The 17,198-nt window shown below is 34.1% G+C and overlaps 1 protein-coding gene across 5 annotated transcripts in view; it reads right to left on the minus strand.

The window, feature by feature from the left end:
* Positions 1-17,198, minus strand: part of DNAJC2 (DnaJ heat shock protein family (Hsp40) member C2) — a 31,173-nt gene that overhangs the window by 6,589 nt on the left and 7,386 nt on the right. For 4 of the 5 annotated variants that reach the window (XM_081286690.1, XM_081286691.1, XM_081286688.1 and 1 more), the window contains exons 4-12: positions 11,275-11,373; positions 9,862-10,003; positions 7,717-7,797; positions 6,793-6,858; positions 5,901-5,992; positions 5,693-5,814; positions 5,115-5,264; positions 1,957-2,045; positions 1,738-1,807 (exon numbers count right to left, since the gene is read on the minus strand). In XM_081286690.1, the coding sequence (XP_081142816.1) occupies positions 1,738-1,807; positions 1,957-2,045; positions 5,115-5,264; positions 5,693-5,814; positions 5,901-5,992; positions 6,793-6,858; positions 7,717-7,797; positions 9,862-10,003; positions 11,275-11,373 (911 nt within the window). Of the gene's footprint in view, positions 1-1,737; positions 1,808-1,956; positions 2,046-5,114; positions 5,265-5,692; positions 5,815-5,900; positions 5,993-6,792; positions 6,859-7,716; positions 7,798-9,861; positions 10,004-11,274; positions 11,374-13,196; positions 17,126-17,198 lie in introns of those variants that run through there. The other variant, XM_081286692.1, reaches the window with a different exon arrangement.

Genomic DNA, 17,198 nt, shown 5'->3' on the forward strand with positions numbered 1-17,198 from the left:
TGTCACAAAAAGATAAACAGAGGAACATGTCCTGTTTTACCTTGAAGTTCTATCCTTTGTACCTTCTAGTCTACCTTCAAATGTTGTAGGTATTCTGACCGTGCAAACATCCAGGGAAGTGTTCCCCTGGTGAGCAAACTCCCAGGGAGTAATTGGTGCCCTGATTCCCAGGAGCCTCTTCCCTCTGAGGTAATAAGACAACTATGCAGGCACTATCTGGTTTCCTTAGCAATGTCCTTAGAGAGAAGGGGCTCTGTGTTTGTATTAACCTGGACCTTATCTCAGTTAGCTAGCACTTTGGTTAAAGAAATACTAATTAGAATATAGTCAAGGTAATGGGAGGTATGTGTTCTTTGAGTTAATAAACTCCCAGGCAGGAAGGAGTGGACACTTCACTTCTGCATTTCTTCTTCACCACTTCATTTCACTCCTATCCACTCCATCCTGTCTACCTGCTTTACTTTTTGTGTCTCTGTCTGTTCTTTGTGCGCCTCCTCACAGGTATTCCTCCACAGGTGTTCCTTTACAAAACGTGCATGAGACTTTTGTTGACAGCTATCATGAAGCCATCTTTAACTCAGTTCTCTCATTCAATACTTAGAACCAGTCATGAAGTCCCTGTAATTCTAATTTTGAAAAGCTTTTCCTGTTTCCCATCTTCCATAGTACAGATCCTTACTGATATAATTAAAACTAGTTATTTTTTATCTACCCCACGAATCCTACCCATAAATGCCAAATAATTAGTATAAAGTTGAATCTTCTGCAATTCAGAGGTTTTGTAGTAACAGAAACTGGTCACAATATTAAACAAAAAGTTATGGCTCTTCTCTTCATAACCAACCTCATTTTCCACTCCTCTTAACTTTCTACTCTTACCTCTATTTTACAATTTATGCTGTTTCTCAACCTTCCATTTTAGCACTGTCCTTCCTCCAAGGCTGGTTCAGACCTTTCACTGAGCCTCTGACTATTCAGATGTGGACTTGCCCCTTCTCTCTGACATTTAGCATAGGTCCTCCATATTTTGATCCTTGAGGCTTTACTTTCAGCATAACTTTCTGAATCCCTTTGTGGCAGCAGTAGCATTAGGTGTTTCTCCAAGAATGCCTAGGCATATGCTTTATCTATAGAATACTAATACTTGTTGAACTGAATTTAACTTCTGGGCCTGATTCTTCATCTATAAAATGAAAGATATACTAGACAGAACAAAAATTTCTTTTGGTTTTAAATGTTATCCTCTGAAAATATTCAGGGAAATTAAAAATTTATTTTTTAACATTATTTTATAAAAACTGGTGATTAAAGCGTTAGACATGGTGGCACATGCCTGTAATTCCAGCAAATTTGGAAAGCTGAGGCAAGAGGATCACAAGTTTGAGGAAACTTATTGAGACCCTGTCTCCAAATAAAAAAATAAAAAGGACTGGGAATGTAGCTCAGTGGTGAAGCATCCCTGGGTTCAATACTCAATATCAAAAACAAACAAACAAAAAAACTAGCGAATAATGTGCTAGATACCACAAATCTAACATTTTACTATTTCATTTAGTATGAAAAACATACTAAATCCAATTTAAATCAACAACAGCACTTTATATAAACAAAACAAAGTTGGGAGACAAAGAGAAATCAGATATTCTTTACCCTTAGTAACCTAGTATTAGGTGAAGAAGGGTGAGGTAAAATAATTAAATGCTAAATATAAGTAGAAATTACATGTTCTTCTATTACCTGTTTTTCCAGAGCAGCCTTTCCTACTTCTTTTGTAGATGATGTGAGTGTTTCATTCAAGCACTGTAAGCTAAAGAAAAAAGGAATGAGGACTTGTGGGTATAGCTCAGTGGTAGAACATGTGATGCATGAAGCTCTAGGTTCAATTCTCTAGCACCACATACAAAAAAGAAACTTTAAGTCCCAAAAAAGACTTCAATGGTTGTTCCATACATATACCTTGCTAGTTCAAGGCGATCACAAAGTTTTTCCACTTCTTCCATCATTTTAACCCGTTCTGCCTCATTGTCTGAAAAGTGATTCCAGGTCTAAAAACACAAACACAAACATTTTTATTTTCTATCTACTGATATAACACTGATGCAAACACAACATAAATATGATGATAAGCATAAACTTTTCAGGAGGTTCTTCATGTAGATGTATACAATGTCCTTGTGCCCATTACTAACTATATTCCCAGAATACTGTCCAGTGGTCTCCATTATTATTAGCTTACAATAAAAGGCATTATGCCAAGTGTAGGCAGGGGAGTAAAACAGAAAAGGAGATGGTGAACAATACCTTCTGAATGTTAATAAGTTATAAGTGGACCTCAAAGAACCAATTAAAGTTAAAGAAATGTGTAGGCTGACTCAAATTAAAATTCTTTTTTCAGCTGCCTGTTCCCACATGTGCTTCACTGAGAAGTCTACTGAAAATGTGAAATTAAAGAAATATATAATAATATATCCTGCTAAGGGACAGGAGATGTTATCAAAAAATATGATTAACGAAATATTAAGATCAGAATTGAACACCATAATGTAACTGGATTATAGGAAGTAACTGGAAAATACTTCTCATGTTTAAGCTGCTACTGACATACCTTCTATTCCTTACTTCTTCTTGCCCATTTGATCTGTTTGATTTGGCTCTCATCAAAGTCTCAATATTTCTTTTACTGCTGATATTTCTAAAAGCACTACTGATTTTTCTTCTAGCGATTTGATTACTTCTCAGGTTTCTCTTCCTTTATAGCAGTATCTCAAGGACTGGTGTTCACTAGGGTCCCAACTTTCACCTTCCTTATTCTACATTCTCTCCCAGAGTGATCTAATCTACTTGAACGGTTTCTAGTGCCACAAGATGTGCATGAGTCTGTGTTGATCCTGCTTGTGAACTCTATAATATGATCTATATGCCCAGGGTCCCTTCATTTGGGTGTCCCAATAGTTTCAATGTGCCCTAAACTGGACTCATCATTTGCCTCCTCCTCTGTCTTCTATTTCAATTGATGCTATCACTACTCATCCAGTATACCATGCCAGAAACCAAGGTATCTATAAACTTTATTTCTCCCATGCTGCCCCCAATATACAATTAGTCCCAACAGTCAGTAACCTATTATACTTCCGAAATACTTCATCTCATTTACTTTTTCCCATTCCCACCATTTCTACCTTATTTCAAGCCACACCGATTGGAATGTACCAAAAATTCCTGATTAGTCTCTGTGTCTCTTTTCTTCTCTGAACACTCTAACCAAAACCAACTCAGGATCAGATTTAAACTCTTTAGCAAGGCATATTAAATAGCCCTTCAAACCTTGCTCCTCCTACATGTTCAGGTGCTTCTCACTCAGTAAACTTCATTATCTCTGCATATCTGAATTCACTCAATATTCCTCAGTCTTTTATCTGGTGTACACACTGCTTTGCCCAGCTCAATGCTACTAAAGAGAAAGCCTTCCTTGACTACATTTTTGGTATCTTTTCATCCTAGTGCTCATGCTCATCTTAAAGTGTTCGAATTGCTAGTTTACTTGTTGTTTTCTATTACAAGGAATCAGTGGATTCCTTGAAGGCAAGGACTATGTTATCATTATACCCACATTAATTAAAATTGCTTGGTACCCAGTATAATGCTCATCAGAGACTTGATGACTGAATAAATTAACTCATGCTGGAAAGGAGAATAAAACAAAGTTACTAAATATCAGAATTTGTTCCCTCACTTATGCAAAAATCTCTTAAGAATTATTCACTTTCTGGTTGATATCTGGTCTTTTTTTTTCACGTTCTCATCATACGCTGAATGTGCCAATTATATGTGAATCATTTCACTCAACATTCACAACTCTATGACTAACTATTATGTCAGCTATAGAACAGGTGAGGAAAGCAAGGCACTAAGGTGTTTAGGTAACTTCCAGAGGGTCCCACAGGTGGTAAGTGATAGGTGGAAAATGACTTCAAACCCAGACAGCCTATCCTGAGTCCATGCTCTTAACCATTTTGATATATTGCATTCTCCTAAAAATAATCTTCCACCCAGGAAAACTGTGAATAGAATACTTCATTTTTTTCTAAATTTTCCTAGTTTACTAAAATGCCTAAAGAGACAAACCAGTACTTGTGTTTTCATTAATTCTCTTTCTAAATTTACTGATGGGGCTGGTTGATTTCTTTTTCTTTCTTTCTTTCTTCTTTTTTTTTTTTTTTTTTTGTGGTGCTGGGGATTGAACCCAGGTCATTGTACATGCAAGACAAACACTCTACCAAGTGAGCTATTTCCCCAACCTGAGGGGCTGGTTAATTTCAATTGTGTTATTAACTGAATGTTTAGGATATTTTATACTAAACATACTAGTGTCTAAAGCCTTCTGGATGGTCATGTGAAAGATAACATGATTTTTCTATACATATTAAGCATTTACATATTTCTTGAATTTAACTATAGTGGTAAGTACAGAATATTCTCTTGTAGCAATCTGTTGTAGCTTGGAATTTCATAAATATACTTATTTGACACAGTTTAATAAAGTACAATTTGCTCTCTGAATTTACCAATTTAAAAATGTAAGAATATCTCTTACACAAAATTACAATAAGAAATTTGGGTTTTTCTATCAATATGTTTAATAAAAATTGTATTTGAATGAAAACTACCAGTACTCACCCAAATGATATCCCTTTGTTTAGATAAAGATAAAAGTATTAACTTCCAAAGAAACTTTAAGATAAAAATTAACTTTGTTCATTAGGAAGCAACCAGCTAAAACCAAATTGTTGCACATTCTCAGAAAATAATTTGATTTCTCCAACAAACATGGCCATATGGTGGGGAGAAGTGATGGTAGATAGGTTGTGACAAAATTAGAGGGTCTTAAGAAATATAATTAGAAGTTACAATAACTGAAGGCTTTATAGTGACTTATTTAAATTCTAATTTGTTTAAATCAACTATTAAAAAAAACACTGAGAAAATCAGATCTGAATTTGGATGAGGAATCAGAATAGAAAAAAATTAATCTAAAAACAAATATAAGAAAAGAAATAATCTTTAAGCTTAATCAGCTGCCTGCTTTACTGGTGCCTGATGTCAATCTGACATACCTTGCATGAATTTCGAAGTTTTTGCCTCTCCTTTTTAATAGCTTTTTTCTGGATATCTTTTTCCTTCTTTGCCAATAACGCTTGCTGTCTAATTTCCTCCTCTTCTTTCTCCTTAGCCAACCGAGCCGCTTCTAATTCAGCTTGTCTTTGCTTTTAAAATGAAGAGCAAAATTGTTTTGATAATTAGAATTTCAAAATGCTCTGTAATGATTTAAAAATTCAATCTTTTAATTAGAAATTAACAAATTAATGGCTCATCAACTTATTGAAAATTGAAGGTTGAACTAGGAGGGAAAGCAAGCTACCAAAGTTCTACAAGCATTTATGAGGAAACAAAACAAACATGTTAGAAATAAGCATAATATAAAGTCAGATTTATGACATAAATATTTATATGAGATTATGTTTTTGTTCAATAACTATTTGCTATTAAGGAAGATCTAACTATTGATTTTACCAACTTGTTAAGATTCAATTATAGTAGTACCCAATTTCCTGCTTCCAGATTATAGTTATTTTAACTATTTTTCAATGATTAACAAATATTTAAAGTCCAACATAATCAAATGTCGCCTTACTTTTTCTTTAGCTTCTTGTTCCTTCCGTTTTGCTTCTGCTTTTGCTTTCTTTTCTGCTTCTTTCTTGGCTTTTTCTTCTTCCTTAAATTTTTTTATTCTTGGATCACAGCTATAGGCATTGTCTACCCCAAAAAAATTAGTGAATCTTTTAAATTCTAACATTTAAAGAACTTTAAACATCAGTTATAAAAACATTAATTATACTTACCAACTAATGTTCTTATTCTGTTCATTTCTTCTTTTTTTCTTTGTGCCCTTGTTGCTCTATTCTGCTTTTCAATCCATCTTCTCTCATCACGACTATATAATAGTAAATATTGGAAACAAATTATGACTGGAAAGAGTAATATTTTATAAATTTATATGTAATAATGTCTTACAAAATTAATAATGCTATATCACTACTAACATTGAAGTGTGCTTCTGTTTATTATCAATTTTGGTTAGTTTTCTTGGACATGCATGTCAAAAGAATTTTCCTCCGTACTCTGGGAAAAGTATAATAAAACCTAGGTTAAGCAACCAAAAGAAAAATTTGCTGAATTGAGTTATCTTGGCAATTTTGGGGCAAGGAGGGTAATCAGGGAATAAACCCAGAGGGATTTTACCACTCATTGAGCTACATCCCAAAGCTCTTTTTATATTTTTAATGATAAGAAAGGGTCTCATTAAGTTGCACAGGGCCTAAATTGCTGAGCCTGGCCTTGAATTTGTGATAATCCTGCCTCAGACTCCTGAGCTGCTGGGATTATAGGTGTGTGCCGCCCTCTTGGCAATTTCTTAAACATAAGCCTAACCAGTTACTCTTTTGGCCCCATCTAGTTTAATTTATATAGAGGAATTTCAAATTACTGTGTCAGAGAAAATAATGACTGGAGAATGTAGCTCAGTGGTAAAGCACATGTGCAACATATACTTGGCCCTTCTTTCAATTTCTAGCACCAAGAGAAAATACACACACACACAAACGCATATATTTGTATATGTATGTGTGTGTATATATATATACACACACACACACACACACACGCACACCTTATTTTTATATTATCACAGGTACCAAAGGAATATATTCCTTTATTAATGATGTGCATACCTACCATTCTGCCTTTTCTTTTTCTTCTTCGTCTAAATAAGAAAATTCTCTCCAAGAGTCAAAATTATACCTAATATAGATAGAAAAAAAATTAACACAGAATAACATTCCTTTTAAAATTAAGTTAGATACATATAATTTTTAAAAATAGTAATGGCAAGTAAATAAGTTAGTCTGAATGGTTCCTTCCCTCCCTTTGGTATTAAACCAATACTATGCTCAAGTCCTTAATGTCATCATCTTGTGTTAAATGACTCCACATTTAGTATGAAAATTGAAAATACATTCAGCACGCTTAAGTAAAAAAAAGAAGTCACACCTCACTGTCCTCTTTTCTTTCTTAGGTTTGTTTCTCTCTTGCCTAGGACTTGTTAAGTTTTCCCTGCCTTTACTCTCATTTTCTGTGAAGCCTTAAAGTAACTCCAGTAATGGTTATTTTATTTCTGAATCTATAGACAACTGAACTGGCAACTAAATCTTACATAATTTTTCCTACAGTGAATTTATGCTTCCATTATTTATTAGATATTTAATAAGGAAATAATACACAATAAAATTTGCTAAATATTGTTTACTGAAAATCAATAAACTTGAACACAAAGCAATGTCTTCCTCAAATGCACAAACACTTTTAATGGGAAAACTGCTAAGTGAAAATGTGTTAATTTTCATTGAATTCAAATGATTTTATTTTTTAACTGCTACAGTGTGCTTATTACCTAGATCTCATTAATAGAAAACAAGCTAAATAAAACACTCATAAAAGCCTGAATATCATAGAGAAGACATAAAACATGTGAAACCTTTATTCATTTTGGAACAGTGCTTTTTGTTCAGTAAGTCACCCATCCCTCAATTAATTTATAAAGCATCAAGTACTTATTGAATATTTTAAAAAAATGACAACTTCACAGAAGTATTTACTTACCAGAAAGAATAAAATGCATCTACATCTTCAAATGATGAATTCATATCACCAAGTTTAGGGACATTTTTTTTATTTGACCATCTGATATATTAAAAGAAAAATTTAACTGAAAAATTTTGCACAAAAGTTCTACCTACAGCCTAATTTATTAAAAACAACAAGGGCCTTTACTAATCCCATTTAACCTCCCTCCCCTATAATCTCTGCAATTAAAAGATGAGAGTTGGAAGGTCAACAGTCACATGACAAACAATGTAGGTGTGAAGAATGTGAGGGGAAGGGTGGATTAGAAGGTGGCAAGAGACAATGGAATAATTTTCAGGTTATCTTCAGTTCAAAAAAGTTTAATGATTTTGTTGTAGTGCTGGTGACTACATTTATGGCCTTGCACTCACCACTGAGATATATTCCCAGCCCCAAGATACAATGATATAGTAGCTGTCAGACAGGTTAGGAAAAAATGGGAACTAGCCTTTTTCCCCCAAGCTCACTTACTCCTTCCCCTAAATAGGTAGCACAGAAGCAACACTAATGTAAGGCCTGGCCTTTAAAATAAATGCTAATATTTACAGAAAGAACAAACTTTCATCCCTTATCACCACCACCTGTGCCTAAGAGCTAGACTTCTAGGCTTGGCATTTCACTCATCACCTCTGAAAAGGACTCTATGGCTACTACTGATCCATGTTTTCTACTTTATTAAATCACTACACACAGAAATACTATATCCTAGCCAGGTACAGTGGCACATGCCTGTTATCCCAGCTCACAGGAAGTTCATAGATTGGAGGCTAGCCCCAGCAATTTAGTGAAAATAAAAAATAAAAAGGGCCGGGGATGTAATTCAGGGGTAGAATGTCCCTGTGTTCCATCTTTCCAGTACCACTAACAAAACAAAACAAAAAAAGCTGTCTTTATATCACCTTCAGTACTGTTTTAAAATAAATATGAGAAGACAGAGAGGAGCAACCAGTAGGCCGCATCAAACTACTAAATAAGTGGTTCAGCTGGTTGCAGTGGTGCATGCCAGTAATCTCAGCAGCATGGGAGGCTGAGGCAGGAGGATTCCAAGTTCATAGCAAGCTGCAGCAATTCAGAGAGGTCCTACACAACTTAGCAAAACCCTGTCTCAAAATAAAACATTTCAAAAAGGCCAGAGATGTGGCTTAGTGATTAAGTGCCTCTGGTTCAACCCCCAGTACCAAAGGAAAAAAAAAAAAAAAAAGGTTCAAAACTTTGGCTGCACAGTAGAATCACCAGAGAGGATTAAAAATTCCTACTGTTAATCAGCATCTCTCTGCAAGCAATAGGCAGTACAAAGTTTTTTTAAGCTCTCCAGATGAATCCAACACACAGCCAAAACAGGCTTTGAGAGAACAAAAAATATAGAATACTGACACTATGCATACTATTATAAAAAACAATTTACTGAAATAAATTATGTATGCTTTAATCTTAAATGTAAATCATCCTTTGTCAGAGATGCCTTATGATAATCTTGTATGGGGGAAAAAAAAAGGATCAAGCTAGGTGTGGTGGCACGTGCTGTCATCTCAATAATAGAGACTGAAGCAGGAGAATCACAAGTTTGAGGCCAGCCTCAGCAACTTAGTGAGACTACCTGGTCTCAAAATTAAAATAAAAAAGACTGTGCTGTGGGTGTGGCTCAGTAGTTAAGCACCCTTGGATTCAACTCCTGGTACCAAAAAAAAAAAAAAAAAAAAAAAAAAAGGAAGAAGAAGAAAAAGGACCATAAGCCCTTTTCTTTTCTTTCTTTATTTTTTTAAACTCTTAATGAGCCAAACAGTGTACTCACAGATAAAGAGGAAGTTAAAAAAAAAGTACTATCACCTAACTATCAATATCGCATTACATAAAGCCAGATATAACTTTTCAGCCAAAGGAAAATATCCCATAAACGATAAAGGAATTTCACTATGGAAAGGCAGAATTTTGTTTAGAGAACAAAATAAACGAGAATAATAAGTTTATCGGAAGGGCTCAATAAAAGATGAGGAGGACAAGACAGTAGAAACAATTTTATAAATAAAACTAATATCGGGGAAAATAGCAAAAAGCTGAAGGACTGCACAAAGCAAGCTAATAGAGGCTTTTATGATCAAAAGTGGAAATGCTTTAACTCACCTGGAATTCCTTTCAAACACTGGAGAAAACACTTCAAAGAAATTATCCTTTGCTTCACTTTTAGAAGGAACTGAGTTATCAAAAGTAGGATCTACACTGTTAAATGCTCGTCTTTTCACTGGATCAGATAACATTTCATAAGCTGAGGGGGAAAAAGCAAGATTATAGCACTATTAAGTTTACCCCAGGAAAAAAAGCAAGATTACAACACCATAAGTTTACCCTTTTTTTCCTAAGAGAAAACAAATATCCCCCTCTTTTAAGTTATTAATTTTCATATTTAAAATTTTGGGGGGTGGGGAGGATTTAATTTAGGTAAGGACAGCTCTAGCACTTCTGGATATGAGTGGACGCAACTCCTTTAAGTACTTCTGATAGGAAAGTGACAAAAAAATTTTTAAACAGTAACTGAAAAAAGATGATGACGACTCTGGGGGAAAAGAAAATTAACTGTTGGATCTCATGGCTGTAAAAGATGGAAGGCTCTTAGGTTTCTAGAGTAATGTGTAATATGAGTGGGCTAAGATGAAGAATTTTGAAAAATGCACATATAATTATTTAACAAGTATCATCAAAATGTAAAATCACACTGAGCGTGGTATCGAATGCCTGTAATCCTAGTGGTTCGGGAGGCTGAGACAGAAGGATCCTGAGTTCAAAGCTGGCCTCAGTAAAAGTGAGGTGCTAAGCAACTCGACGAGACCCTGTCTCTAAATAAAACACAAAAATGGGCTTGGATGTGACTCAGTGGTCAAGTGCCCCCGAGTTCAATCCCCGGTACCCACAAACATAAAAATTAATAAAATCACATTTAGGAAACATTTACAAATGGTGGTTACCTATGTTAACTTGCTTAATGAGCATATTGCTATGTAAATTAGCAATAAATAATTATTGTATAATGATATAATTAGCTTAATTATTATTACTTTTTCCTAGTGCTGGGGATGGAACCCAGGGTCTCCTCACACATTCTAGGTAAGTGCTCTGCCACTGAGTTCACATCCAGCCCCCAATTTAAATTAGCAAAGGATCTAAGGAACAATTTACTCTCACAAAGAAACTGATAGGCAAAAGATCTCAGTAGTCTCATCATTAAATACAATGCTTGTATAAGCTTCTGGTAAGAGTCATCTGGGGATCCATTAAAATGCAAATTCTAATCAGTAGTTGCAGGGCCTGAGATGTTCATTTCTAACAAGCTGCCAGGTGTTATTCCTGCTGGCTGGGGGAACCTCACTTTGTATAGTGAGGTTTTGGGGAAATAAATAAAAAATAACCTGATATAACTAAAAGCATTTAAAGATATCATGTGATAGTAAATGAACTATATCACACATAGGAAACCCAATCCCAGCATTTATTAAATAAAAATTACTTTCAGAAATTCCCGACTGTAAAATATTTTCTTACCTTTAGTTATACAAGTGAAGTAATCGTTGTCTCCTTCTTTTATTGGTTCACCCGCTGCTTTCCGTTTGTCTGGGTGATGTTTTAAGACCATTGCTTTATCTACAAAATGAGTCAGATTTGTCACTTCAGGCATCAAAACCAAAAATAAGGATGAGCTAAATACAGACCATCTCCAAAATGGCAATGCTAATTTTAAAATCTTTTCTTCCAAGGTAAAATGCGTGCTTATTAAGTGTGAAAATTAAAGAGCAACTGAAACAATTATTTTAAGAAATCAGCCAAAGTGCCAGCACCCAAAGACAAATATATAATGTTTTTGTATATTTATACATAGGTATTTTTTCCCTTAAGGATATGCTTTAAAGAATTTAGGAGTGCTGAGGGGTGTAGTTCAGTGGTAGAGCCCTTGCTTATTAACAAGGCCCTGGGTTGAATCCCCAGCACTGCAAAAAAACAAGAAAAAATTAAAAATTAGGTGTGATCATACTGTATGTATAAATTTATATTGTTTTTGTTTTAAGTTAATATTATATCATTTGCCTTTTTCCATTTTTCTTGTCAACTCTTCAAACTTCCCTTTTAGTGACTGTTTAGGACTGCATTTCAAGTAGAATTGTCATAATGTAAGCATTTCTCTACTGATAGAAATTGGAATTGTTTCCAATCTGAATCATCTTGAATATTACTATTTTTCCACATTTAGGACTCTTTTTCTGAAGATAAATTTATACAGAAGTGAAATTAGTGAATAAAAATATAGGAACAAGGTGCATTCCAAAAATTAAACTATTTCATTTTTTTTATGTGTACATCTTTTTCACCATAGTCTTAACTAGCACAGGGTCTAAAAAATTTATCACTAGAGATATAAAATATTACTGATATAAAATTATCACTGGTGCTCAAAATTTTTTGTTTGTACCTTTCATCTATCTATAGATAGAAGGGTTATCTGTTTTTATCCTTAGTTTGTGTCACTTCACAATAAGATATTAGCTATTGAGCATTTGTGAGCCAGGCCTATTTATCTCAATAACTATGAGAAAAGCATTATTTGTTTCTTTATTTCACAGATGAGAAAAATGAGACACAGAGAAGTTAAGCAACCACAATCTTTGCAACCTGCACAAAGTTATGGCCAAGTCAGGCTCTGATCCAAGCAGTCTATGAATCCTCAGCCTATGTGCATGCTGCAACTCTTTACATTCAATATCTGTTGCTAATGTTTTCCCCCAAATGGTGTTGTTCATTTTTTAAAATTCATTTTTATTTACACAATTACTTATCATTTCCTCTATAGCTTTTTCCAGTATTTATAATTCTTCTAGTATCACAAATGTTTCCTATGCTTAGATTTAAAAACAATGAATCCCTTAAATCTTTTCTGGAATTTAATAGTCAAAGAGGTATTAAAAATTTGTCATTTCTTAAAATCCTAATATAATCAATAATACTTCCCTTTTCCACTGATTTGTAATGTTTCCTTTATCACAGCAAATTTTATAAGGGCTTGTTTTAGTTACTCATTCTTGCCCCAGGATTGTCCTTAAAATGACTATAGCTATCTAATATATTTGATGGTAACTGCCAAAAAATATAGGTTTGCTACATTTTAACTTATTTATTTTTTGGTGTTACAAATAAGATTTATTCATAGTTTCGTTTGAGCTCTCTTTGCTAAATTTTCATACTTGGGCTGCATTAATTTCACAAAATGAATTGTTCCATGCTAGGGGTGTAGCTCACAGGCAAAGCACATGCTTAGTACAAGTGAGGCCCTGGGTTCAACCCCCGGCACAGGAAAAAAGGGAAAAAAAAAAAAAAAAAAGGGAAGAACAAAATGAACTGTTCCAAAACAGTTTATGTTCAGCATGAGCATTTTCAATTCCTTTAACATATGAAATATTCACCTGAAAAATTACCTGGGCCTAAAAATGGTTTTTAGAAGATAATTCTTTGGTAACTTTAAAAATTTCTTCTTCAGTTTTTACTGAAATTTTCAAATTCACTGCATATAAGAGTAGTTTCAATTAAAAGTATCTTCTATAATGGTTTTCATCCTTTGTATATTTCACTATTTGATTTGTTTTTTTCTTCTTTATAAAACCCATTTTGGAATATTGTTTTATCTCTTCTATTTCCTTCCTCCATCTTCCTTAGTGTTGTTCTCTTAAACAATGAATTGAAAGTCTACTTTATTTTTTCCCCTGTTTTAAAGAAAGTAACATAATAGGTTAAGGCAATGAACTTGCTATGGTACAATTCTAGTTGCCGTTCCTATAAGTTTTGACAGGCAACAATCTTAATCTTACTTTTGCATCCATAAATACAATTTTAATTTTTCTAGGCCCCCAAATATTTTAAAATTTCCCAGTGATTGTTTCTCTAGTTTGTTTTGCATCTTATTCATCTGGTTGAGATAAAATTTTAAAAAATACATTTAAGAGCAAAATGTTCAGATATTAAGTATTCAATTTAATGAGTTAACAACTGTACATACACATGCAACTACAGTTACAATCAAAAGAAATGTACACCATTTCCCTTACCCAGAGTTCCCTTGCACCCCTTCCCAGGTGACTCCCATCCCCTACCAACTAAGGCGATCACTTTTTGATTTATATCACCACAGATTACTTTTATATGTTCTTGAACTTCATATAAATGAAACCTATAGTATGCTATTGTGTCTGTCTTCTCCTGTTCAACACCATGTTTTGAAACTCTTGAGTATACTGGTAATGCTATTTTTTATTGCCGAGTAGGATTCTATGTTCTAAGAGCAGTTTGCTTATCCATTTTCCTGTTGGTGAACATTAGGGTGGTTTCCTATTTATGAACATTTTGAATAAGGCTGCTATGAACATTTGTGTGGAAATTTTTTACTCATTTTTACAAGGGTTCAGAAGTGTGACAAATACATTTGTTTTCCTGAAGTCCAAGATTTTCCTTCTAGTTAGGTGGTCATTTCTCTACTAGCACTGGAAAACAGGCATTTTAAAATTCTAGCTGGTTCAAGCAGAACAGAAATTTATTAAATGTTATTAGGTAGTTCACAGAACTTTTTCTTTTAAATATGTATTTTTTTAGTTGTAGTTGGACACAACACCTTTATTTTATTTATTTTTATGTGGTGCTGAGGATCGAACTCAGGGATTCTCACATGCAAGGCGAGAGCTCTACCCCTGAGCCACAATCCCAACCCAGTTCACAGAACTTTCATAATAACCAAATTATCATGTTTGGAAGCTCATGACTCAATTTTTACTGGAAAGTTCAGAAACATGTTTATCCCACCACTGACACAATCACTGTGCCCCACAACTGCTGATACTGAGCACAAGCTATGACCCCTATCATGTAGCCAGTGAAAGCCTTAAGTTTCACTATGCAGTGCTCTTCCCCGCTTGCCAGCAAATGGATTCCTGCAGCACAGCCTGTTGTTCTCCTTTGACTCTGAAGTGTGTGCTGATTAGTGAAACCTAAGTCATTTGTCTATATATTCTGAATCTCAAGCCATACATATTTTTAAAAATCAGGTTAAACTTTCTGATTTGTAGTTGTTTCTTATTTCTTCTTTAGGGACATCTTGCATTTCTTTATTCTTTTCATCTGAATCTTAGGAACATTCTTTAAGGTTGTCCCTGGCTTTACTGTATTTTCTAATTATACATCAGCAATTTTTTATAATTTTATATTCTGCTCTCAAGTTTTTAGTTTTCATGCAGCCTCTACTTATTTCTCCCTAATCTCCCTCTGCAAGGCTGATCTCACTGTAATACAGCATCTTCGGATTTCATTGACAACATAGACACTTCTTGGGCTTTCTTTTAAACCTCAGGATAAAGTCTGAAAGATATCTTACTTTTTTTTTTGTAAAAAGGATCAAATTTGTCTCTTTTTATGCTGCACTATTTTTTCCTACACTGATTTTTCTGCCTGATCATCTTTAGTCACCCATGTGTATTAGAGGCTTCTATCATCCTACTTATAAAACTGTCCCTGGGAGGGACTGAAGATATAACCCAATTTAAGAAAATAATGTAAAGAGAGCCAAAAGACTGGCCAACTTGAAAAAAAAAAAAAAGAAACAAAAGTAATCTGGGAACAGCTCTTATACATTTACTGAAATTTCAGTCAGGCACATTGCCTATAATCTCAGTGACTAGGGAGGCTGAGACAGGAGACTTGCAAGACCCTGTTTCAATATAAAAAATAAAAAGAGCTGGGGGATGTAACTCAGTGATAGAGCACTCATGGGTTCAATCCCCAATACTGCAGTAAGGAAGGGAAAAATAAATAAATAATTTCAGGTTTTCTTTTCCCTTCCCTCCCCCATGAAAAACAAATTTCTCAGGTATTCTGAGGCTACACCAGTAAAGGGGCTTTTATTGTATGATCACATTGGTACTATTAAAAAAAGCATTTAGGGCTGGGGATGTGGCTCAAGCGGTAGCGCACTCGCCTGGCATGTGTGGGGCACTGGGTCGATCCTCAGCACCACATAAAAATAAAGATATTGTGTCCACCAAAAACTAAAAATAAATATTTTAAAAAAGCATTTAAATATAATTTTATTTTTAAAAAGCTTGAAAGTTTTTAGTTTAAAATATCACAAATAAATCTGGAATATCCAAATTATCTGATTATTCAAACAAATGAACCTATAATATGCTATTGTATCTGGCTTCTCTTGCTCAACATCATGTTTTAAAAAGATTATAAAACCTACACACCATTTGCCAATGTGTACCTCAAGAACAAAATTACATAATTTATTTTTAAATTTATTTCGTACTGGGCATTGAACCATGAGCCCCATCCCCACCCATGTTTTTATATTTTATTTAGAGACACAGTCTTGCTCAGTTGCTTAGGGCCTCACTAAGTGCTGAGGCTGGCTTTGAACTTGTGATCCTCCTGCCTCACCCTTCTGAGCCACTGGGATTACAGGCATGTTACAGGCATGTTAAGGCATGCACCACCATGCCCGGCTATACACAATTTAAATACTACCGTGTGTTTGTAATATGATCTAAGAACGCAAAAGATCTTACGTATTATCAGACTTACATTTTTATTATGCTTATACTATAATAATCATGGATTTGCAAACACTAACTGCATTTTCACTTTTTGACTAGACTTTCAGAAAGCAGTATGTAGCAACAGTCTATTTTATACTTCTCTAGTTAACAGAACTATTTAAACTGTTTAGTTTGAACTATATAGTTTATAGAGGTAGGGAAAATGACACTCTCCTTCTGAATAAATACTGATATTCAACCAGGGTGGTGTGGAGTGAATTACAGTTCCTTTCTTATGGTTAACAATCTGCACAGGTGTTGTAAGACTTCCACTACAGAATACTCAAAAATTAATTTCTACTTTGTCAAGAAAAAGTGTGGCCTTAACAAAAATAAAATGAATATTTCTTTATAATTTTTGCTCATTTTTTATCCTTTAGAAAAAGACAAAAGAATTCCTTCATTTTAAAATGGCAAATATTTTTATAGTTCAAAAATAACTTCTAATTTTTTTTACAAATTTGTGTGCATCATGACATATGTAGTACTTATATGCTATTTTTATAGTAAGACTCTGCAAATACTTTCCCATGGTGATTCCTGGCATTTATGTATATTGCAATAACTATTTGTATACACTAGCATATGTTCTATCTAAAATCATGCCAGCCTTTTAAGAAATCCAGTAATAAGTATAAAATAATCTGATAAATCCCTTCACTACTAAAAATATTTGTGATTTTCCTAAATATAACCATTAATGGGAAAAATTGAGTTTATCTACTAAACTAAGTCTCAACCAGCATTTTTCAACGTAAGTTCTTGTTTAGCCATGTTCATCCAAGCACAGTACTTTCTCTTCTTGGCTGGACTTGACTCCCTATTCCTTTTCCAAAT

Source organism: Spermophilus citellus (genome assembly GCF_964194105.1).
Source record: "Spermophilus citellus genome assembly, chromosome: 3".
NCBI classification, from domain to species: domain Eukaryota; kingdom Metazoa; phylum Chordata; class Mammalia; order Rodentia; family Sciuridae; genus Spermophilus; species Spermophilus citellus.